Raw genomic sequence first — 26,177 nt, 5'->3', positions numbered from 1 at the left:
GCATCTAGCTCATTAATGTTCCTCAGTTTCCATGCCACCTGTATTCAGACTTTTTTTTAAAAAAAAAAAATTATTTTGCATATGAACAATACGAACAATAACATAACAGGCCAACTTAATTGAAATTATAACTTCACAGACTGAGATATAACAAATTGTAATACATAATGTCACAAAAATAATTAATTAATTAAATAAATAATTCAAATACAAAAACACTGTAGGAGATTAATTCAAATTGGTAATAAAGTCATATTGATTAAATAAATCAAGTAATTTCCTGGCTTTATATGTTCTCATAATTTTTAAGGCATCAGTATATAGGGTTAGCTCTTTTGTAAATATGCCACCTGTATTCAGACACCCATCGCCTTCTCTCCTAGGGCTGGGTACTCATATCCCGCCTCCTTCATTCCGATTGGTTCAGATTTACAGTCAGTTCGCCGATTGGCTAATAAGCGCGCCACTCGCCGAACCCAGTGTAAGAGGCGGAAATTTTTGGAATAAGAGTTCGAAAAATAATTCCTACACGTGTGGAGCGTACTGCGCATGCGTGGTGCGTGTTGCAGACCGTTAGGAGATAGCGAAGAAGAAATGATCAGTGCACTTGTTTATATCACCACCACGTGGCCAAAAGAAGACCTGCTCTGTTCACATAAGAAATCTTTCTTTCATAAAAATATTTCTTCCATATAAGAAAGAAAGAAAGATGTTGTCTATATTCAAAGAAAAATGCAAACAATAAAATTTAAAAAAAAAATTAAATTGTAGTCATAATGGGATGTACTGTATGTTGCCAGCAACAATACTTAATGGCATTCAAATGATGCTCGACTGACCTTAAGAAACAGGAAGTGAAACATTCCTCACACCATTATACCTCCATCTGCAGCCTGATCCGTTGTAACAAGGCAGGTCGGGTTCATGGATGCCAAATTCTGACCCCACAATCTGCATGTCGCAGCAGAAATTCACAGTATTGCCTGAGACCAGGCAACATTTGTCTAATCTTCAGCTGTCCATTTTCAGTCTGTGACCTCTGTAGCCTCAGATTCCTGTTCTTGGCTGACAGGAGCATGGATTTCTGCTGTTGTAGCCCATCCACGTCAAGATTTGATATGTTTTGTGTTCAGAGATGCTTTTCTGCTCACCATGGTTGTAAAGAGTGGTTCTGGTCAGCTCAAACTCATCTGGCCATCCTCCTCTGAACTATCTCAATGAGATTTTTTTTGTCTTTTGCACCCTTCTAGTGACTCTACAGACTGCTGTGTGTGAAAATCCCAGGAGATCAGCAGTTTTGGAAATCCTCAAAAAAAATAAATAAATAAAATAAAATAAAATAAATAAATAAAAAGCCTGTCTGGCACCAATAACCCAATAACTGAGGGCACATTTCCCCCTTATTCTGATCTTTGATGTGAACATTACCTGAAGTGCTTGACCTGTATCTGTATGATTTTATGCATTGTGCTGCTGCCACATGATTGGCTGATTGGATAATTGTATGAATGTGCAGGTGTACAGGTGTTCCTAATAAAGTGGATGGTGACTGTTTGCGTTTGCACTGACTAATGAGGCGTTTTAAATTTTATTATTAAAGACACTACCAGACTATTTATAATAAAATTGCTGGTCTGAAAATCATAGCAGAGTGCAAACAAGAGTGTGTACTATAATGGAAAGTCCTGGCAGGCTGCAGCAGCCATCCTGATTATGTCTTTAACACCCCAGTGTTTCTCATAAACTCTTCTGGAATGGAGAAGGAGAGCGTGCCATTAGGCACGTGTAATTTACTCTGCCCTTTGTTTACTGGAGCTGAGACAGGGGAGTGATTTTTACTACTTTAAGACCCCACTGTCATTGTGCGTGTGTGTGTGTGTGTACTTCACTCATGATTAAAAGTGCAAACAAATCCCTGTGTCATATATAATATTACATACTTCATGCATTTATCTCTATCTAGATATTTGTATAGTCACGTCCATAAATGTTTGGACATTGACAACGTTATTGTTATTTTAGCTGTCTATCACAATATATTGGATTTGAAATAAAATAATGAATATGCTATTGCCCATATACTGTAGACTAAACACACATTGTCCAGTTAAAGTACAAATCACCCAAAAGGACAGACCCCAGAACTGCAAGTTTAGTGTTCTTTTGGTCTGAACAAAAAGAGGAGGACTATAGGAGATTCATGGTGGTTTTTGTGTGTGTGTGTGTGTGTGTGTGTGTGTGTCATGTTCATATACAAACAATCAATAATCAGGTAAGTATAAACATGACATGGAGCGTGAAGCTTGGGATCTGTAGTCCATGTTGGCCATGATAATAGGCCATGGTGCATTCTGGGAACTGGAGTTTAACACTGATTCCGGCGTAGACATGGCGGCTCAATGTGTTAGCACTATCAAGTGATTAAACACATCCATTCAATTAAATTAGAATTTGTGTTTGTCCAAATTTCAAATGCAAATTTAAAGGTGACAAAACCAGTCTATTACTTTTAGTGCATCAGTGAAAAAAAGTAAAATGGCTGCATTTAACGCTTTGTCTCACGTCATTTATTCCAGGATAAATATTTTTTAATTAGGCTTTTTGTGAACAATTTCTTTAAGAGGTAAAGTTGCTCTAAGCCTGCTCGTGACTGTTAAACCACAAGGCAAGAAGCAAAAGCCCCTGAATATATTTGTGAGTCACGGACCAGCCCAGATGCTTCCTGTTTTAATGCCCTTCCAAATTTAACACACAGCCACTAGTAGAAATAACCTGACAGGTTAATGGACCGCTGTCATTCTCCTCAAAAATGTTTGTTACCTTAAGGTTCCCTTAACCCCAGTGTCTCCTCAGGGTCTGTGGAATCGCCCCCACCTTTTTCCCCTTTACTGTACTACTGCTGACAGGACAGGACAAAGCTTGTCTCCACAGGTTAGCCTGTTTTCTTTGCTAATGCCACGTTAAACTAGCATCGATTCCAGTAACTAACATAATTGGCTTGGCAGCAATTCAAATTCTACCTAATGCTAAATATTGCAAACGTACCATGATTAAATGTTTTCAGGTAAATAATAAGAACAAAATTAGTCTTCTAACAATTTTAGATAAGTAATAAAAGTTACTTTTTACATGACTTTAACTTTTTTGCATTCATGTGTAGTTTGTGTCTCTAAATGAATCTTTTTAACTTAAACAGGCTCATACACCAATACCAATAACATTCTATAGTATATGGACAAATGTTTGTGGACACCTGACCATCACACTCATATATGCTTTTTGAACATCCCATTGAAGATTTAGTCCCCCTTTGCTGAGGACACTCGAGTTCTTCCACTCCAACTTGCCAAACCATGTCTTCATGGAGCTCGCTTTGTGCACAGGGGCATTGTCATGCTGGAACAGGTTTGGGCCTCTTAGTTCCAGTAAAGCGGAACTGTAAATGCTACAGCATACAAAGGCTTTCTATACAATTGTGTGCTCTCAACTTTTTGGCAACAGTTTGGGGAAGAACCACATATGTGTGTGTGATGGTCAGATGTCCACAAACTTTTGGCTATACCGCGTATGTGTGTAACTTAACAACACAGCATGTCACTAAGTTTAAAAAAAACAACAACAAAAAAAAAAAAACAGCAACATCTTGCTTATGTTGTATCCTCTTTATATTAGAACATTATGATTTTTACACATTACATATCTCTGAGAAATTTGTAAATCAAATGTGAGGTAGTGTTATAAACTTTTCATTAAAGGTGCGATCTCAATGATTTAAACTTCTCATTGTAATATCTGGTGCAGTTCATCACATTTTAGTAGCTTCTATAGAATACCAGCTCAGAGAGACAGAGAGAGAGAGAGAGAGAGAGAGAGAGAGAGAGGAAATCCAGTAAATGTAGATCAACATCCAACCAATCAAGACAATATGATGTCTCTACTTGCCAGTCCTGCTCTGTCAGGGCCGTCTTTAGTGTTGAAGTGAGGTGTGCGTAGTGAAGATTTAATTCTGACATTGCCCCCCTCTGTATTCAGACCTCAGCGATAACTACAGACTTAAGTGCTAGGGAGACAGTTGAGTGGGATATGCAGAGTGGAGTTCTCGTAAAATTTTATTTAAAAATATTTTTATTTTATTTATATAGCATTTTTGACAATGGACATTGTCACAAGGCAGCTTTACAAAACATCTGGATGTGGTTTTAGATTTAACTCTAAAACCACTACTGAGAAAGCCAGATGTAATGGTGGCAAGGGAAAAAACTCCCTGAGATGACAAGAGGAAGAAACCTTGGGAGAAACCAGATTAGAAGGGAACCATCCTCTTCTGGGCGACACCGCATAGTGTGAATATGAGTTATTATTTAAGGAGGCTCCAAGCAGAAGAGCATCAAGATGGATCAAGCAGGACCGGAGTAGGCAGCAGGAGTTAAAGTGTAGCTCAAAAGAGAAACAGGGAGAGCATCCAAACAACCAAGTTTACCAAAACGCTATATGCTCATGAACCCTCCATATCTCCATACCAAGCCTTTACCTCAGAGAAAAGCTATTAACAAAAAAGTCTTGCCTAGATTTTCAGCCTAGACTTAAGGATTGAGACTGTGTCTGAGTCCCGAACACTCATGGGAAGGCTGTTCTGTAACTGTGGGGCTTTGTAAGAAAAATCTCTGTCCCCTGCTGTATTCTAAATACTAAAAAAGACATGAAAACTTGCAACAGCCCAATGCAAATGAACTATAATGAATTCAATGATTAAATACAAAAACTGAAAAATGCACAATGCATCATCTAAATAAGCACTGAAAAAGTGAGAAATAAAATATAACAGGGCGTGCTCTTTTTATTTTTTGCTCTTTTTATTTATTTAAGAATGACACTATTGTCAGAGCTGCTGATCAAAATAAACATTCTAGCCAATCAGATCTGAGAAATCAACAGCACTGTGGTCTATTAACAGTGCCAGCTTCTTTCATGGGTTAATAAGAATAATATCATTAATTTGGCAATTATGGCCTCTGTTGTTGCAGGGCAAGACTGCCAGCATGCCCTGGACTGAAAGCACCAGTGGCATCTACCTGCTGCGTCCACGCAACTCCAGCTGTCTGTTCCAGGCATGGTGTAACCAGAGCCACGCTCAGGGAGGCTGGGCCATCATCCACAGAAGACTGGATGGCTCTGTCAACTTCATCAGGAACTGAGATCGGAAGGTTGGCTCAGCTCACCTTCTTTCTATCCACAGAAGTTTATTCCAACCATTAGTTAATGGAGATATGCAATAAATTAATCTATAGAGTCCTAGAATGCAAGTGCATGCAGGTCTACCATGTTTGGGGACCTAACTGACTGTTTCCATGCAGCTAACACATTACATATTTAAGAACAAATAACTATCACAACATCAATGCTACTCTTATGACAGGTTTTAAATGTGATTTTATTTCCACCACACATGCTTAAAATTTGTAAAGCCATTTAGTCATTTCCTGATGAACACCTGCTTCAATAGAGAGATTTTTGTGCGAAGGAGCTGTACCACAACTTTGCTTAAAGTTGAATAGAGAAATAGAAACAGTGCAGAATCTTAAATATTTCTTCTTCATTTTACTCCTCATGACTTTTCTTTGTTTTTCAAAATTCTATCCTTATTGCACCTCCTTCATAATGCTGTACATATTCATCACTGGGTCTGTATATACCATCTCACTGTACTGTAGAAGTGCCATAAACAAACTGACAAAGATTACTTCTTGTATTGCTGTGCATTTTAGTTTCACTCTGTCAATGTGGTTATGGTTTGGCACACTGTCTCAATTTGCTGATGTCTCAATTTGCTCAGTTCTTTCTGACCACATATAGTATACGTTAGGACATTATAAAATGGACTGTAAGTTCATTGAGTACATGAGTACATACTGTGTATCATAGAATACTGAAAGTTTTCTTAGGGTTTGTTATGTTATATATTGTCTATATTATACATACTTTGGACCTACTTGAGAGATAAAGCATACTTATCAGTGAAATAAATATAGATTTTCTAGAACCTACTATTCTCTCTAAGTATGCATAGATATGCTAGTATATCAAAAGTAAACTGTAAATGTGCTTGGCAGTTTACTTCTTTCTAAGTGTACATTAGTATATGTGGATGAGCTTGTATTTTATTTGAAATAATATTTTTTTTACGGCGTTGCTGTTGTTTTGGTTGTTATAGTGACTGTAGGTTGTATGTGACTCACTGTTTGTCGAGGTTGCTTGCAAACAGTGCAGCCTGTGATACTGAAAAACCATGGTTTGAGGTTGCGTGCATTGCGTCAATGTGATCTTCTCTGAGCCTGTTTTATGTAGGCTAATGCTAGAAAATGAAACTGATAAATGTGTGAAAACACTTTGCTGCAACATAGCACCCTACTACACCCTAAATACATTTTTAGGCAAGCAGTTTCAACCCTTAGAGTGAATTACACAATGTGTAGCAGAGGTACTTTCCTTTTCTGACTCACTCTTCAGGAGTTTAGGATTTTTGGTTACTTGGTAACATCACAAGCTGAATGATTTGTGTCTTATTAACTCCAAGAGGGAGAGGAAAGAGAGGCTGATAAGGGAACTAATCTTTATAATAGGAACTAACTTGTTTCTAACTAAATGGATGAAAAGTTTGACGTTCTGTTCTTTAATGAATTAAATATTTTTTAGTGAGTGGTGTATGGAATAAAACATGTCAGGAAATGCTGTTATTAGAAAATAATCAGCTTTGGGGTAATAACAGTAACTTTTCTTTGTGTTCGGTCCACATCACATCACATTAGTCATTGATTATTTTCCATTACAGCACACCCCAAAATGTTACATGCCTTACTTAATTAATGGCTTCTGTTGAAATGGTAAATGGTAAACTTTTAACAAATGGAGGATAATTTACAACACAGCATATTTGAATCAAAATGTACCTGGGAAATCTCTGTTTGTGCCAATAATCTCAAACCAGTGTGTGTATATGTCAGGGCATCGGGGATGGGTTAGAGCATGGCTCTGAACCTCTTTATGCACTCATAATTAATCCATCCATGATAGTCTCAAAGACTAAATTGGCTCTGAGGTTTTCTATTTACTCTTGTGTTCTCTCTTACTCGTTTAACAACTCTGAAGGTAATTTATGATATCATGTTTAAATTTCATAAAAATGTGAAATTTCTGCTTTTTACAATCTGGATGGTGAGTATTGCATGGGTTCTGGAGAATCTCTGCTAGCTGACCTCACAGGCTTCCTACAAGCTCCGAGTGCACATGGAGGACTGGCAGGGCTAGCAGGCATTCGGAGGATACGACAGCTTCCACATAGTGCCTGAGAGAGACTAGGATCCGACCAGGGCACCGCTGGCGACTTGCTCTCCTGGCAAAGCTTTCACCACACTTGACCTTGAGGTAGGGAAGCATTAGTGAATTTTTTATATTAAATTTTCAAACTTAACCCTTCTTAACAATAAATATACTTCTCACTGGATTCCATCTCCTTTAATTTGCAGTAGATCACTAGATAGAATGCTATCCAGTGTTAGCAGTCAAAGATCATGAACATTTATGAATATGACTTAAAAATTCTCTCAGAACTCCTGTCAAGTTAGCTAAGTTAGCTAGCTGGCCAGTCACAATGTATGCAATGACTTTCTTTTTGCTGCTTAAAGAATTCCATTATACATATATGTACTGTATATACAGTCAGGTCCGGAGTTTTTGTGATTTTGCCTTTATACACCACTGCAATGGATTTGAAATAAAACAATCAAGATGTGATCGAAATGTAGACTTTCAGCTTTATTTTAAGAGGTTCCACAAAAATATGACATTTAGGAATTACAGCCATTTAGGAATTACAGCCATTTTCAACAAAGTACCTCCATTTTCAGGGGCTCATAGGTATTTGGACAAAGTGACATAATTGTAAATATAACCATCATTTTAATACTTGGATGAAAATCCTTTGCAGTCAATAACTGCCTGAAGTCTGGAGCCCATGTTCTCAAAACTCAAATTCTGAGTTTCCTCCCTGGAGATGCTTTGCAGGCCTTCACTGCAGCCACCTTCAGTTGCTGCTTGTTTGTGGGTCTTTTCTGTCTTCAGTCTTGTCTTCAGTAAGTGAAAAGCAGCTCTATTGGGTTGAGATCAGGCGACTGACTTGGCCGTTGAAGAATATTCCATTTCTTTGCCTTCAAAAAGTCTTGAGTTGCTTTCGCAGTATGTTTAGGGTCATTATCTACCTGCACTGTGAAGCGGCGTCCTAGAGAGTATAGCCCTATACACCTCAGAATTCATCTTGCTACTTCTGTCAGCAGTCACATCATCAATAAACACCAGGGAGCCCGTTCCATCGGCAGCCATACATGCCCATGCCATAACACTTCCTCCACCATGGTTGACACATGATATGATATACTTTGGATCATGAGCTGTTCCTTTCTTTTGCCATACTTTTCTCTTCCCATCATTCTGGTACGAGTTAATGTTGGCTTCATCAGTCCAAAGAATCTTATTCCAGAACATGGGAGGCTTTTTTAGATGTTTTCTGGCAAAGTCTAATCTGGCTTTCCTGTTCTTGAATGTTACCAGTGGTTTGCACCTTGTTGTAAACCCTCTGTATTTACATTCATGAAGGCGTCTCTTGATTGTAGATTTTGACAATGACACGCCTACCTTCTCCAGAGTATTCTTGACTTCTGTTGATGTTGTGAAGGGGTTTTTCTTCACCAAGGAAAGGATTCTGCGCATTGAGATCTCCTTGGAATTCACATTGGTAGCTCCAGTTGAACAGCTGCCAAATGCCAACTCAATACCTGATATCAACTCCAGACCTTTAATCTGCTTCATTTGTCTTGAAGTAAAGAGGGAATGGACCGCACCTGGTCAATTAACTTCTTGTCAGTCAAATGTCCAAATACCTTTGAGCACCTGAAAATGGAAGTACTTTGCTTAAAATGGCTGTAATTCCTAAATGGTAAATGCCATATTTTTGTGGAACCTCTTAAAATAGAGCTTTGATTACAGCTTGATTGTTTTATTTCAAATCCATTGTGGTGGTGTATAAAGGCAAAATCACAAAAACTCCATCATTGTCCAAATACTTCTGGACCTGACTGTATATTGCATGTTATGTGTTGATTTACTGTTATTAGTATAATTAGTACAGTATTAGTGTTTTTGTATGTATGTTTAGTTTATGTCTGTAAATTTTCACTGTAAAAAAAAAATTTCAAACCTAAACAGCCCCAAACACTAAGGTGTCTAACACTGAAAACTTTTATGTTTGTAAAATATATATTTCCAGCTTGTAGTGAAATGCAGTTTTGAACGGTAGTAACACTGCACACTTTTTCTTGAAATGCGCCAAAGGTGAAATTGGTTTTATTTCTGAGAAATCACTCAACGGCCATTCTTCCTCAGAAAGAATAGCTTCCTCCGATTAGATCACCTAACAGGATTTCCTGCTGTCACCCTCAGTTACGTTCTCAGTGCATGCTTATGCTTGATGCAGACAGGAGAACTGTTTCACTTCTGCCACATCTGGAGTCACTGCTGGATACATACACTTTTTAATCATCATCGTCATCATCATCACTTTTGTCACCTGTGGGTCTTCTGGTAAAATCGGGCCATGCTGTACCTTACACAGCTAACCAGCCTGGTCCTTATTGCACTCATATATTGCGGTAAGTCTGCAAGATCATTTCTTGTGTGTATTTCTTTCCGTTGTGTCATAACATATCTGAAATGAGAGTTGTAGATTTCAGCACGTGGTACTTAAATATTTTGCTTATTTTCTGCCCTTAATGTTTATTGCTCAGCTATTTATTTGAAAGCGTATTATACAGTAACTTTGAATAAGAATCAAAAATTAAGAGCAAGAATGCTTGGACCCACTGATAGGGTTAAATTTCCTATTGCAGTAAATGTTCTTGTTTGACATGTGCTCACAGTTGAAAATGATGCCTTTAGAGACAGGACAAATTTTAGCTCGTACCAAGGGATGATATGTAAATTTCTTTTATATGTGCAAGTTTCTATTTAAAAACTCATTCTCTGTTGTCCGGGATGAGAAGATGTACTTTAGCGAATTAATTTTTTTATTTAACACGTTTGAAATACATTTGAGAGCTGGTTGGACTCGAAGAGGCGTGGGGCGTGGCTGGTGACACTTTCAAAATGATGCAAACGCTGCTAAAACACACCTTCTCTGACCATAGCGGAAATCATGCCTTTATGGGTGTAATTTCACAATACAGCATGTCACTTAGTAAAAGAGTATTCCCAATATCTTGCTTATCTTGTATCAGGTTTCTATTAGAACAGTAGGATTTTGTGAGGTAGTGTTATAAACTTTTCATCAGAGGGAGAAAGAGAGAGAGGGAGAGTGAAAATCTAGTAGATGTAGACCAACATGCCCTGTCACGGCCATATTCAGTGCTGAATTAAGTGTATGTACTGAGGATTAAATACTGACTCTGAATTCAAACCTTAGACATAACTACAGACTAAAGTGCTAGTCAGATAGTTGTGTGGCATTTGTGCATTTGGGGTGGAGTTCAATTCAGTTTTATTTATATAACATGGACATTATAACAAAGCAGCTTCATGGAAATACGGAAATCCCTAATGAGTAAGCCAAAAATGGTATTGGCAAGGAAAATCTTCCTGAGATTACGTGAGAAACAAAGCTTGAGAGGAACCAGTGTAAAAAAGGGAACCCATCCTCTTCTGGGTGATACCGGATGGTGTGATTATGAGTCAGTACTCTTCTACATCTGTATACTATAAAGTCAAACAGTGGTAAGTGTGTTGAAAGGACATCAGAGTAATTTTTAATTTCATTAGAATTTTTAGCTTTAAGTCTATAGTGTTCGAGTGAAGTTATCCCTGAATAATGGATGAGATTTGGGCGTAAACTGTTTTCATTAAGTGTAATCATAATGTTGGTGGCGAAAGCATCCAAACATCCTAGATTACCACTCTCTATGCCCATGAACACACCGTATCTGAGCCTTTACCTAAGAGAAAGGCAATTCACAAGAGGCTTGACTAAACAAATGACTAAACAAACCTAGACTGAAAGAATAAGGCTGTGTCTGAGTCCTGCATTAATTGGAAGACTGTTCCGTAACTATTAGGCTTTGTAAGAAACAAGATCTGCACCCTGCTGTGGTGTTATTAAAAAAAAATTATTAAAAAAAAATTCTAGCTACTACTCTGCGGTGCGAGACCATTTAGTGCTTTATAGGTTATTAGTGGTATTTTATAATAAAATAATACTAGTAATACTAGAAATTCTATTAGGATGCAATGCAATGTGGCTAAGATAGGGGTGATGTGGTCATATCTTTTGGTTTTAGTAAGACTTTTGGCTGCTGCATTCCGGACTGGAACTTGTTTATGCACCTACTGGAACGTTCATACAGCAATGCATTACAGTAGTCTAACCTGGAGGTAATTCCTATTCCTATCTTAGCAATATTTCTGGGATAGAAAAAGGCTATGCTAGTAATATTATTTACATGAGCTTCAAATGAGAGACTGGGGTCAAAAATCACACCAAGCTCTTTCACTGCTGTAAAACAGAGGCGTGTCTCAGTTATGTGCAAGTCTGAACTTAAGCTTCTTCTTGAACAATATCGGCTTGAGGGAGGAGCAGTATTAAGTCCAGGACCACAGGCTGACAGTTTTATGTAACCACAATTCATCACATTGAAATATATACATATTTTGGGCTATAAATAAACCCAAAACTATTAATTAATTAATCAATCAATCAATCAATCAATCAATTGTATCATCTTTTTAAAGTCCACAAAAAGGTTTTTTTTTTCACTCATCTGAATGGGATGCTCAGAAAATCATGTTAAGCATGTGTGTAATTCAGCGCTGAATACGAGTAACTTTCGTGAATACGAGTAACGTGTAAATATTGACACAACATTTGAAGTTGAGTTGCTGGCTCTAAATAAGCCCCTATGTCGAGAAAGCTCTTGAATGTGAATGTGTTTCTGACAATGGCCCAGCTGTGTTTCTGAGAATGACCCCAATAAGTTTTTCCTTTTGAATGTTCCTAGAAGTGGGTGGAGGTTGCCCTCCTGATCTCAGTGGCCTTGAGCTGGACCCTCCTGAGCTAGTGGTACAATATGGAGATTCTGTCTCAGTGAGTTGCAGGTCCTCTATCTACAAAGGTCTGGGCTGGAGTCCTCCATTGGAAAATGTGTACGGAACTAATGATCAGAACGTCACCTGGGAAACAGACAATCTGACTGACTGGGAAATACAGCCTGTGTGCTACATGACCCTGGATGATCTACAATGCAACAAAACTCTCCCACTTATCATTTACAGTAAGTATCCAATAATAAAGTGTTGATTTACTGGTGAGTAAGACTTTGGTTCACAGCGAATATGTGCACCACAAAATATTACAAATGCAAAAATATTATGTGCGGAAAGAGGCAGCGGGTAGATAACAATCTTCTCTCTGGGCAGAGCTTCCAGACCGGGTGTCCATCAGCACTGTGAATCACACAGGGCCAATGATTGAAGGCAGGCAGTATGAGCTCCAGTGTGACATTCAGAATATTGCTCCTATTCATTTCCTCACCGTGAACTGGTACAAAGGACGCGATCTAGTGAGCAACATAAGCTTTACTGACTTTTCCACCAAGATTCCAGTGAATCAGTCCACCAGACTCCAGATCTTCCCCAGCAGAAATGATGATGGAGTTCAGTACAGATGTGAGGCAAAGCTGAATCTGGGACCAGAAGAACCTCTGCCTCCACCTATAGTGACATCAGATCCTCTCAACATTACCCTATCCAGTGAGTGCTCCACAGAATGTTTTATCTCCTTCAAAGATTGTAAAGCATTTTTACATATTCATTACAGATCCAGTAGATTAAAATTTGGTTGAAATAAATACTGAAGTATTCCTTTAATGTTGGATGTCTGACAGGCTATATGTATGTCATCGGTTATTTTAATGAATGTCAGCTTTACAGTAGGTATTGATGGACAACATTTCTACTCATCCTAAATTTGATTGACTTATGTTCAGTTGTGGCTTTCTCTGTGCCTGAAAGTTTCCTGGTAAACAACTAAGAGAGCAATTAAGAAAGAAGATTATTTCTAAGAAAACTAGAAGGATAACATCGCTTCCTCTATGGTCCTAAATTGTCAAGCTATGAAAGAAATTTAACTTTATCCCAGGAGTAGTATACTAATATTTCTAGTTACATAAAATTTTAGTTACTAGAAAAAAACTAGTTACATAAAATCCTTGATACAAAAAGTCCGGATAAGTAACAACAGTTACCATTTAATGCTTAACTATTAATGATTAGTTTAGGATCAGAAATAAAACATCAACTTGAAGTGGTTATGTTTTATTACCACTTAATGTTCCAGTTTTTTTATTGAGGAAAATGGAGGTAGGCAGTAAAGATGGGATACATTTTTACAGAAAACAATAGTTTAAACAAACAGATTATTATTATTACCCTATTATTCGCAATTACTTCCCCTATTCAAACATATTAACACAAAGTCCCACTCATATAACAAAGAAAGAGAGAAAGGGGAAAAAATCAGATGAAAAGTGAGTCAGGGGACAGAGTTTGTAATGAACTGAAGTAGGTCATAAATGATTGCCATCTGTCCAGGAATTTATCACAGTTACTTTCAGTGAATATGTAATTTTCTCCAATTTAAGGAATGACATCCTATCCTTGAGCCACTGCCCAATAGCTAGGGGTTTGTTAGCTTTCCAATTAAATACAAGATGGCGTAGAACCAATTAAGGTGTAAATGCTAAAATGTCTAACTATTTATAATTAAACTGACTCCACTCCTTGGGAACACCAAATACTACTTCAGCAGGGCACAACAGAACAATAATTTTCAGTACATCATTATGGTAACATAATTAAGCCAGTAGCAATACAAAGCTGGGCATGAGAAAAACGTGTGGCTCAAATTGCACGGGGAGGCATGCCATTTGTCACATCTGTCTATATTCGGACACATTCGGATATTTTAGAAAACCGAGCTCTGGAATAACGAGCTCTATGTAGTATTTTAAACTGTATGAGCCAGAGCCCAGCACACACTATGTTTGTATGAATCCTATCAATAGCACAATCCAGCGATTGCCGTGACCTTGAGCTGGACCCTCCTGAGCTGGCGGTACAATATGGAGATCCTGTCTCAGTGGGCTGCCGTTCCCTCTCCAACGACACTGATCTGAGCTGGAAGGTTCCACTGGGAAATGTGTCGGGTCCTGATAATCAGACCATCACCTGGAAAACAGACAATCTGACTGACTGGGAAATACAGCCTGTGTGCTACATGACCCTGGATGAACAATGCAAAAAAAATCTCCCGCTGATCATTTACAGTAAGTATCAAGGTGTTGATTTACTGATTGGTGAGTAAATTTTTGGTTGTCCCAGTTAATATGTGGACCACAAACTGTTACAAATCCAAGTACAAAATACTGTATATAGAAGGAGGTTGTTGAAGGCAGATAAATCATTTTTCTGTGCAGAGCTTCCAGATCAGGTGACTATCAGCATCCCGAATCACACAGGGCCGATGATTGAAGGCAAAAAGTATGATCTCCAGTGTGACATTCAGAATTTCGCTCCTGTAAACGTCCTCGCTGTTGCCTGGTACAACAGGGACCACTTATTGAAAAACAGAGGATTCTCAGAATTGCCCACCAAAACTCCTAGTAATAAGACTGTTGCACTGAGGATCACCGCCAGCAGAGACGAACAAGAAGCTCAGTACAGGTGTGAAGCAAAGCTGAAACTGGGACCAAATGGACCTCAGCCTCCTCCTATAGTGAAATCAAATCTTCTCAGCATTGCAGTTCACTGTGAGTCCTTCATAGATGCTCTAGACTTCACACACATATAACAGAACATATTTTCTCACATTGGTTTATGTCTATTTTTCAGACAAACCTGTAATAGCTTGTTCAGATTGGTCTCCTATGATAAATACCCCCTTGAACTCTTATCCTTATAATGTTACGGGAAACCCATCTCCAAATATCACCTGGTATCGAGACAACTCACCAGTCAGCTCTAGTACGCTTCTCAGCAGGAGTGACTCGGGCCAGTATAAATACATTGCCTCTAATGTAATGGGAAGTACACCCTGTGTCCCAAAGATCACAGTGGAGTGTGAGTGGAAAAGCTATAAAGACTCTGTGGATATCGTCAATTGCTTTATGATTACAGATTTATTGAAGTTGATACTAATAGCAGTCTCTGTTCTTTTTAGATGCTCCTACATTTAAGTGTCCTGCAAGTTATGAGGGAAGAGAGCATGACTCCTTCTTAGATAAATGTTTAGTTATGGCTTCTCCTGTAGCAAACATCACATGGGAAAAAGCTGGAAAAACGGTGAACCCTCTACAAACTCTCACAAGGGGAGATAGCGGCTCATATGTGATAACAGCCGTGAATAAGCATGGCATTGAACGACACAATTTGACCATTAATGTTCTGTGTAAGTTCTTTTCCTTTATACCACAGTGCTGTTGAATTCTTGATACATGGTGAAGATTTCCATCTATGTAAAGAGTCTGCAGTGTCAGTGATTTGTAAGAGTCAGTAAATTTTCCACTATAGGAAGGTCTTTAGGAGTTTGCACTTCGTTTTTTCATGGTAACATGACAAGCTGTGATTTAAATTTTTGTATTATCTTCAATAGAGAGAAAGAGACAAAAGCGAGGCTGGTGAAGAAATGACTGTATATAGCTGCTGTATCATAAGTGATAATGTTCCACAACATTAATAGTAGCTGTAAATGAATAAAGAGTATGATGTGTAGTTCTATAATAAATAGGAAATTGCAATAGTTGTCAAATGGCTGTGGTTAAATAGGAATAAAACATGCTGTTATAGGAAAATAATCAACTTTAGGGTGGTAAAAGTAACTCCCTGTCGTGGATTATTTACCTGTAAGAGCAAGTGCTTTATTCCTCTTATACCACAGCCACTTACCAATGATTATAATTTGTAATTTATTAAAGAATGACACCTCATACTTTTTATCCCTTTATAGTTACAATTAATGTTGTAGAACCTTATCACTTATATGTGATATATCCTTATTTAAAAATGTATTTTACAGTGGACTAATATGTAAAAAGACAGAGAGCTTTTTATAATTTTTATAGGACACAAATTCAAATATATTCTAACATTCAGATGCACGTTGCTGTTTGTGTTGTGTGATTTTGATATTTCAAATATATTCATGACTATTCAGCTATACTACAGCTACATACACAGCATTATATTAGAGATTTGCTTGTGTAAAACTTCTCCACAGATGGCCCAGAAATTGGGCCAGACAATTCAACAGAAGTAGTGAAGGAAGGCGGAGACGTGTCTCTGAGCTGCACTGCTGAGGGAAATCCAGAGCCTGAAGTGACATGGAGCTTTCAAAGTAAAACTCGGGTCACTGGGAGGCGGCAAACAACACTGACAATTTCTGAAGCCTCGCTTGATGATGATGGTGTATATACGTGCACTGCTACGAATGACCTCGGGAGTGACACAAGGACAGTCTCACTGAGGGTAGAAGGTAAGTCTGATGTCACTGGTGTAAATGAAGTCAAGAGAATATATGCAATCAGATGGTATTTGTTAGCTACTAAATGTGGTGTGAGATTGATAACCACTTCAGCATGTTTATCCTGTGTGTTCTGTAACAGAAATTTAGAATATTTCTTTACCAAAAGCCAAGCTCAGTGGAAAGGCAGCTAATATTACACATGCTAGCTAGCTAAAATACACATATATTATATGCTTGGATTTACTGTTATGCAAAAATGTATTCAAAAATGCCCACACCATACCTTATCCTCTTGCTTGAAAAATGGACGTTTCCAGATTTGTTTCATGTGGAATATCAGGAAACTGATAGCTGCTTTCAAACTGGGCAGATTTTTTCCAAAACATGTAATGTTAGCTTAATTTTTTTAACAACATCCTGAAACTGTATTAACTAGCCAGCTATGTACAAATCCTTATCCCATAAAATCTTCAATTTAGGCACCTACACGCTAGATGTTTTATTGTATTGACATTTTTTTTCCTGGAATGCTTTTTTGTGCTCAGAAACAGCTCAGGCAATTCACAGATTAGATCATTATATTTCATTCATCTTCAGTAACACTTTATCCTGGTCAGGGATCTGGAGCCTATCCTGGGAACACTCTGACGTTAGGCAGAAACAAAACTCAGGATGGCACATCAGTCCAGATTGCTGTAAATTGATTATTATAATATAAGCTATACAATAAAATGTATTATTATAATTAACAACAAAGATTATATTTATTGTTCAACATTTATCATGCCTACGTATGTCCAGGAGGCATTGGAAGGAGTAAATCAATTGAAAGGTGATACATGTGCAACTTTACAGCACTTAAGGCTCCTGTATGCAGGTGCTGCTGTCCCAAAATGAACACAGTTGTACTCTTGTCCATCTTTCTGGCAGCAAAGGAATATATTTACTGTGACATTCCATGCAATGGACAGTCAGTAAGTTAGTCTGTCATTTTGAGACATTGTTCTTGGGCATCCTGCTCAATGAGCTGTAAAAGAATATGCTTGGAAAGTAAACTGAACATTCATTCATTCAGCTTCAATAACTGCTTCACCCTGATCAGGGTCTCACCTGCGAGGCAGGAATACACCTTGGGTGGAGTCCATTACAGAGCACCATGCATCATACACTCATTCACATGTAGGGGCAAATTATAGTATCCAGTTCACCTACTGGTGTGCTTCTGGCAAAAGGGAGGAAACCCAAGAATCTGGAGGAAACCCATACTGACTAAACTGAACATGTATCTAAAAAAAATGAACAAATCTCACAAAAAAAACCTAGGTGTAGGTGACACTTAAAACCATATGAGAAATGTTATTAACATGCCATTTTTAAAATGTTTCAAATTTTTCAAAAATGTATTCAAAACAAATGACCAAAAGTATCTTTCTCCATCAATAGTATCATTTCTCAGTTTTAATAGTAAAATGATTGAAATGGAGCAATATGTTTTGGCAGGTGATTGTCCCATTAAACTTCAGCCTGTTAAGTTAGCTGTGGAGTTTGGTGCTTCAGCCTCAGCTAACTGTTCCACAACCATCAACCATCATGGCATGGGCTGGGAGGCATCGGAGGGAGGAGTAGACATGGTGAACGATGTCCAGTTCATCACCTGGAGGGTAGAGAGCCTCACACACTGGGACATAAAACCATTTTGCTACATCAACGCAAACGAGCAGTGCGAACTCACTCTCCAAGTTACTGTTTACAGTGAGTTGTATCTTACCTGTTGGCTTTGAGATATAATAACTTATGCCCTGTTCTGCATACACAGTATGATAGAATTTCTACTCTTTCCCCACAGAGCGTCCAGACCGGGTTTCCATCAGCACTGTGGGTCACACAGGGCCGATGATTGAAGGCGGCCAGTACGAGCTCCAGTGTGATGTTCAGAATGTTGCTCCTGTTCATCTCCTCACTGTGAACTGGTACAAAGGACAAAGTCTAGTGAAAAGTGTAGAATCTGATCACAATTCCTCTATAACCCCAGTAAACTATTCTAAAACACTCTGGATCTCCACAAGCAAAGATGATGATGGAGTTCAGTACAGATGTGAGGCAGAACTGAAACTGGGACCAGAAGGACCTCGACCTCGTCCTATAGTGACATCAGATCCTCTCAACATTACAGTGCACTGTGAGTGTTTCACAGAGCCTTTAGGCTTTATACATCTGCAGCAGTATATTTTAAAATTGCACTTTTCCAAGTCACTTACTTTTTTCAGTCTAAAAAAGAAATGTTTTTTCTCACATTGGTTTATGTCTATTTTTCAGACAAACCTGTAATAGCTTGTTCAGATTGGACTCCTATGATAAATACCCCTTTGAACTCTTATCCTTATAATGTTACGGGAAACCCATCTCCAAATATCACCTGGTATCGAGACAACTCATCAGTCAGCTCTAGTACGCTTCTCAGCAGGAGTGACTCGGGCCAGTATAAATACATTGCCTCTAATGTAATGGGAAGTTCATTCTGTGTCCCAAAGATCACAGTGGAGTGTGAGTGGAAAAGCTATAAAGACTCTGTGGATATCGTCAATTGCTTTATGATTACAGATTTATTGAAGTTGATACTAATAGCAGTCTCTGTTCTTTTTAGATGCTCCTACATTTAAGTGTCCTGCAAGTTATGAGGGAAGAGAGCATGACTCCTTCGTAGATAAATGTTCAGTTATGGCTTCTCCTCTAGCAAACATCACATGGGAAAAAGCTGGAAAAACGGTGAACCCTCTACAAACTCTCACAAGGGGAGATAGCGGCTCATATGTGATAACAGCCGTGAATAAGCATGGCATTGAACGACGCAGTCTGACCATTAATGTTCTGTGTAAGTTCTTTTCCTTTATACCACAGTGCTGTTGAATTCTTGATACATGGTGAAGATTTCCATCTATGTAAAGAGTCTGCAGTGTCAGTGATTTGTAAGAGTCAGTAAATTTTCCACTATAGGAAGGTCTTTAGGAGTTTGCACTTCGTTTTTTCATGGTAACATGACGAGCTGTGATTTAAATTTTTGTATTATCTTCAATAGAGAGAAAGAGACAAAAGCGAGGCTGGTGAAGAAATGACTGTATATAGCTGCTGTATCATAAGTGATCATGTTCCACAACATTAATAGTAGCTATAAATGAATAAAGAGTATGATGTGTAGTTCTATAATAAATAGGAAATTGCAATAGTTGTCAAATGGCTGTGGTTAAATAGGAATAAAACATGCTGTTATAGGAAAATAATCAACTTTAGGGTGGTAAAAGTAACTCCCTGTCGTGGATTATTTACCTGTAAGAGCAAGTGCTTTATTCCTCTTATACCACAGCCACTTACCAATGATTATAATTTGTAATTTATTAAAGAATGACACCTCATACTTTTTATCCCTTTATAGTTACAATTAATGTTGTAGAACATTATCACTTATATGTGATATATCCTTATTTAAAAATGTATTTTACAGTGGACTAATATGTAAAAAGACAGAGAGCTTTTTATAATTTTTATAGGACACAAATTCAAATATATTCTAACATTCAGATGCACGTTGCTGTTTGTGTTGTGTGATTTTGATATTTCAAATATATTCATGACTATTCAGCTATACTACAGCTACATACACAGCATTATATTAGAGATTTGCTTGTGTAAAACTTCTCCACAGATGGCCCAGAAATTGGGCCAGACAATTCAACAGAAGTAGTGAAGGAAGGTGGAGCCGTGTCTCTGAGCTGCACTGCTGAGGGAAATCCAGAGCCTGAAGTGACATGGAGCTTTCAAAGTAAAACTCGGGTCACTGGGAGGCGGCAAACAACACTGACAATTTCTGAAGCCTCGCTTGATGATGATGGTGTATATACGTGCACTGCTACGAATGACCTCGGGAGTGACACAAGGACAGTCTCACTGAGGGTAGAAGGTAAGTCTGATGTCACTGGTGTAAATGAAGTCAAGAGAATATATGCAATCAGATGGTATTTGTTAGCTACTAAATGTGGTGTGAGATTGATAACCACTTCAGCATGTTTATCCTGTGTGTTCTGTAACAGAAATTTAGAATATTTCTTTACCAAAAGCCAAGCTCAGTGGAAAGGCAGCTAATATTACACATGCTAGCTAGTTACAATACTCATATATTATATGCTTGGATTTACTGTTATGCAAAAATGTTTTTAAAAATTCCCACACCCTACCTTATCCTCTTGCTTGAAAAATGGACGTTTCCAGATTTGTTTCATGTGGAATATCAGGAAACTGATAGCTGCTTTCAAACTGGGCAGATTTTTTCCAAAACATGTAATGTTAGCTTAATTTTTTTAACAACATCCTGAAACTGTATTAACTAGCCAGCTATGTACAAATCCTTATCCCATAAAATCTTCAATTTAGGCACCTACACGCTAGATGTTTTATTGTATTGACATTTTTTTTCCTGGAATGCTTTTTTGTGCTCAGAAACAGCTCAGGCAATTCACAGATTAGATCATTATATTTCATTCATCTTCAGTAACACTTTATCCTGGTCAGGGATCTGGAGCCTATCCCGGGAACACTCTGACGTTAGGCAGAAACAAAACTCAGGATGGCACATCAGTCCAGATTGCTGTAAATTGATTATTATAATATAAGCTATACAATAAAATGTATTATTATAATTAAAAACAAAGATTATATTTATTGTTCAACATTTATCATGCCTACGTATGTCCAGGAGGCTTTGGAAGGAGTAAATCAATTGAAAGGTGATACATGTGCAACTTTACAGCACTTAAGGCTCCTGTATGCAGGTGCTGCTGTCCCAAAATGAACACAGTTGTACTCTTGTCCATCTTTCTGGCAGCAAAGGAATGTATTTACTGTGACATTCAACGTAATGGACAGTCAGTAAGTCAGTTTGTCATTTTGAGACATTGTTCTTGGGCATCCTGCTCAATGAGCTGTAAAAGAATATGCTTGGAAAGTAAACTGAACATTCATTCATTCAGCTTCAATAACTGCTTCATCCTGGTCAGGGTCTCACCTGCGAGGCAGGAATACACCTTGGATGGAGTCCATTACAGAGCACCATGCATCATACACTCATTCACATGTAGGGGCAATTTATAGTATCCAGTTCACCTACTGGTGTGCTTCTGGCAAAAGGGAGGAAACCCAAGAATCTGGAGGAAACCCATACTGACTAAACTGAACATGTATCTAAAAAAAATGAACAAATCTCACAAAACAAAACCCAGGTGTAGGTGACACTTAAAACCATATGAGAAATGTTATTAACATGCCATTTTTAAAATGTTTCAAATTTTTCAAAAATGTATTCAAAACAAATGACCAAAAGTATCTTTCTCCATCAATAGTATCATTTCTCAGTTTTAATAGTAAAATGATTGAAATGGAGCAATATGTTTTGGCAGGTGATTGTCCCATTAAACTTCAGCCTGTTAAGTTAGCTGTGGAGTTTGGTGCTTCAGCCTCAGCTAACTGTTCCACAACCATCAATCACAATGGCATGGGCTGGGAGGCATCGGAGGGAGCAGTAGACATGGTGGACGATGTCCAGTTCATCACCTGGAGGGTAGAGAGCCTCACACACTGGGACATAGAACCACTTTGCTACATCAACACAAACAAGCAGTGCGAACTCAGTCTCCCAGTTACTGTTTACAGTGAGTTGTATCTTACCTGTTGGCTTTGAGATATAATAACTTATGCCCTGTCCTGCATACACAGTATGATAGAATTTCTACTCTTTCCCCACAGAGCGTCCAGACCAGGTTTCCATCAGCACTGTGGGTCACACAGGACCGATGATTGAAGGCGGCCAGTACGAGCTCCAGTGTGATGTTCAGAATGTTGCTCCTGTTCATCTCCTCACTGTGAACTGGTACAAAGGACAACATCTAGTGAAAAGTGTAGAATCTGATCACAATTCCTCTATAACCCCAGTAAACTATTCTAAAACACTCTGGATCTCCACAAGCAAAGATGATGATGGAGTTCAGTACAGATGTGAGGCAGAACTGAAACTGGGACCAGAAGGACCTCGACCTCGTCCTATAGTGACATCAGATCCTCTCAACATTACAGTGCACTGTGAGTGTTTCACAGAGCCTTTAGGCTTTATACATCTGCAGCAGTATATTTTAAAATTGCACTTTTCCAAGTCACTTACTTTTTTCAGTCTAAAAAAGAAATGTTTTTTCTCACATTGGTTTATGTCTATTTTTCAGACAAACCTGTAATAGCTTGTTCAGATTGGACTCCTATGATAAATACCCCTTTGAACTCTTATCCTTATAATGTTACGGGAAACCCATCTCCAAATATCACCTGGTATCGAGACAACTCACCAGTCAGCTCTAGTACGCTTCTCAGCAGGAGTGACTCGGGCCAGTATAAATACATTGCCTCTAATGTAATGGGAAGTTCATTCTGTGTCCCAAAGATCACAGTGGAGTGTGAGTGGAAAAGCTATAAAGACTCTGTGGATATCGTCAATTGCTTTATGATTACAGATTTATTGAAGTTGATACTAATAGCAGTCTCTGTTCTTTTTAGATGCTCCTACATTTAAGTGTCCTGCAAGTTATAAGGGAAGAGAGCATGACTCCTTCGTAGATAAATGTTCAGTTATGGCTTCTCCTCTAGCAAACATCACATGGGAAAAAGCTGGAAAAACGGTGAACCCTCTACAAACTCTCACAAGGGGAGATAGCGGCTCATATGTGATAACAGCCGTGAATAAGCATGGCATTGAACGACACAGTCTGACCATTAATGTTCTGTGTAAGTTCTTTTCTATTATACACAGCACTGTTAAATCTTAAATTCTGTTTTGTCATTTTGTCATCTGTCATTTTAAAATGTTATGGTTGCTATAGTAACAACTCAATCACAGTGACATGTATGGCAGATGCTTCAAAAAGTGCATTAACTTTACAGGCTATGAAACTAAAAACGGTACTTGATTTCCTAATTTTGTTTAACATATACGGGAAGTACCAGTCTTTTGAGAAGTGGTATAAGGCAAATTTATACAGCCAAATTAAGGAAGATATCGGCAAAAGATGCATATGCATATCAAGTGCATATCAACAGAGATAACAGCAACCAGAACAAAGAACAGAGGGATGAACAGATAGTTGTGGAAGCCACTAGAGCCTCAAAAATGTGTTCAAGTTAATTTTTAAAAAGTTCTGAAAACCTGGAAAGGACAGGAATACTTTACCAACTTTAATATAAATGGAAACATGCAGTTCAAATTTAACAAGTAGTCTCTTCGCAACTAGGGAAAGCCTTCTAGAGAGCTTCTAGAATTTTTCTAAAACAGCACGGCACATCATGTGTTATTCTTTACAGCAGCTTGAGCAGTAATTCTGCAAGGCAAATCACAGGTTTATGCATATAATAGTATATTTTGTATTGCATTTTTCTATATCACTTCTTTGGATTGTGTGAGTGCGCAAGGTGCCCTGTGATGACCTGGCGTACCGTCCGGGGTGAAATGTCCCACCTTGATTTCTTTGATTTCATGAGCAAAAAAAAAAAAAAAAAAACTTACATTTTAGGCTCAGTATCTGTGACATGAACGTGATTCAGTTACAGTATCAAATTTTCTCCATAGATGGTCCAGAAATTCAGCATGTCGAGCCCTCAGTAGTGGTGAAGGTAGGCAACGACATTTCTCTGCACTGCACTGCAGAAGGGAATCCAGAGCCTGAAGTGAGGTGGAGCTTTCAAAATCACAATAAGGCCAATGGGAGCAGGCAGGCAATGCTAAAAATTTCTAAAGCCATGTCTGCTAATGCTGGTGTATATACGTGCACTGCTAGGAATGACCACGGGAGTGACATAAGGACAGTCTCACTGACTGTAGAAGGTAAGTCTGATGTCATTAGTGTAAATGTGGGCTAGAAAATATCACCATATGTAATCAACATTGACAAATGTTTTAGTTTTACTAATTTAATTTATAAAAAAATTTACATTCTTGTAGGATGCAGTACTGACTAATCTGAATCATGTCTTTTTTCCATTTTCTTTTCAGAAAGCAACTTTCGAACAGCAATAATTTGGTCCCTGCTTTTATTATTAATTTTATTAATTATTATGTTTGGAATTAGGATGTATGTCAAACACAGACGATCTGGAAGGTACAACATACAGGCTAATGGTGCAGTCCATATGTCACTATTGAACCAGAATGATGGACAAGGTATGACAACAAAAACAGAACATGGGTAAAGGTACCTCTGTGTGATTTTACAATTGGATAAGCATTTGTGCTTCATACCCAAGGACTGTGGAGAATAGTTTCTTTGAGCTCAGCAGGTATCAAAAAAAAAAAAAAAAAAAAAAAAAAATCTTTAAGTGTATAGTATATGTATATAAAAATCAGTGTGACTTCATTGTTCTATGCACTTTGGCACAAATCTGGATATACACTCAACAAATGATGAACCTCATTCAAACTGTCTTTTTCTGTGTAATTTTTTTAAACTTTGCAAATCGTTTGATGTATATTTAAGATAGCTTTTTTAATTTACTGCTCACATTATATCTGTTTGGTGTGACAGGGCCAATATATAAATGTTTTTGGTTGTCTTTCATGCCGCATTTTTACGTATTTAAAAGCAGTATCTCAGAAACAAAAGAAATGGCATGGACAGATATATAATAGTAAATTTGCCTGAGTTAAGACTAGCCCACCTACAAACCATCAAATGACAGCCTTTTGTATAGACGTTGTGTGAAATTTAAATGTATTTTGTAATGATATGGGTTGTGAATAAATTGGTCCTGCTTTAGAAATGGATAAAGGTTGTGTTTATTTACGTGATGACAATGGAGATCAATATCAACTACTGCCAAATAAGGAATAACACACGACAGAGGGTGCTGTTATACGAAAACAGTGCACACCGGGGGGGGGTTGTGATGCGGCAGGACGTGCAGCTGAGTGCATTATTTTCATATAACAGCACCGTCTGGAGTGTGTTATTCCATTAGTACCACAGCGATTTGCCAACGATTCCAATGTTTAACTTATTAATAAATGACGTCACACGTTTTAACTGATTATAGTTAGATTTAATGTTGTGGAATGTCTGAGAGGCAAGTTAGTTCCTGTTCTCATCTACGTTATAGCTGCAATAAACAGTCATTCTCTCACTAGCCTCTCTCTCTATCTCTCTCTCAAAAAACGTAGCCAGTCATTTTACCAAGAAACCGGAAATTGTAAACTCCTCTGACCTGAAGACTTTCCCATGCTGGGAAACTTTGACTCTTACAAAGCACTTACAACCCAGACTCCTTCCATGAATGTTAAATATGTCTCCTAAAAAAACGTCACCACATCAGCGATTATACATTTTGTTTTGTTAAACAACAACATGCGCTGTGGTATAAACTATAATATCAGCTACTACTATCAACTGCAAATGAATAGTTGTTAAACTTAGGGCCTATTTATTATTACTTGTATTGGGGTTTAAACTTATGCCAGTCACAATAATAATTGTCTATTTTC

The 26,177-nt window shown here is 38.0% G+C and overlaps 1 protein-coding gene across 1 annotated transcript; it reads left to right on the top strand.

Moving 5' to 3' along the window:
- Positions 1–2,619: 2,619 nt before the first annotated feature.
- Positions 2,620–25,459, top strand: icam5 (intercellular adhesion molecule 5). Its single transcript, XM_053228677.1, has 21 exons — positions 2,620–2,931; positions 5,025–7,422; positions 9,527–9,701; positions 12,096–12,368; positions 12,514–12,846; positions 14,160–14,420; positions 14,571–14,903; positions 14,986–15,213; positions 15,314–15,541; positions 16,370–16,624; positions 18,116–18,367; positions 18,462–18,794; positions 18,932–19,159; positions 19,260–19,487; positions 20,316–20,570; positions 22,063–22,314; positions 22,409–22,741; positions 22,879–23,106; positions 23,207–23,434; positions 24,273–24,527; positions 24,696–25,459. The coding sequence occupies exons 3-21, from the start codon at positions 9,647–9,649 to the stop codon at positions 24,890–24,892; spliced, it is 4,755 nt and encodes a 1,584-aa protein (XP_053084652.1). The 5' UTR covers positions 2,620–2,931; positions 5,025–7,422; positions 9,527–9,646; the 3' UTR covers positions 24,893–25,459.
- Positions 25,460–26,177: the final 718 nt, after the last annotated feature.

This window comes from Pangasianodon hypophthalmus, chromosome 23 (assembly GCF_027358585.1).
Source record: "Pangasianodon hypophthalmus isolate fPanHyp1 chromosome 23, fPanHyp1.pri, whole genome shotgun sequence".
Taxonomy (NCBI): Eukaryota; Metazoa; Chordata; class Actinopteri; order Siluriformes; family Pangasiidae; genus Pangasianodon; species Pangasianodon hypophthalmus.
This window is presented reverse-complemented; position numbering and strand designations above follow the sequence as displayed.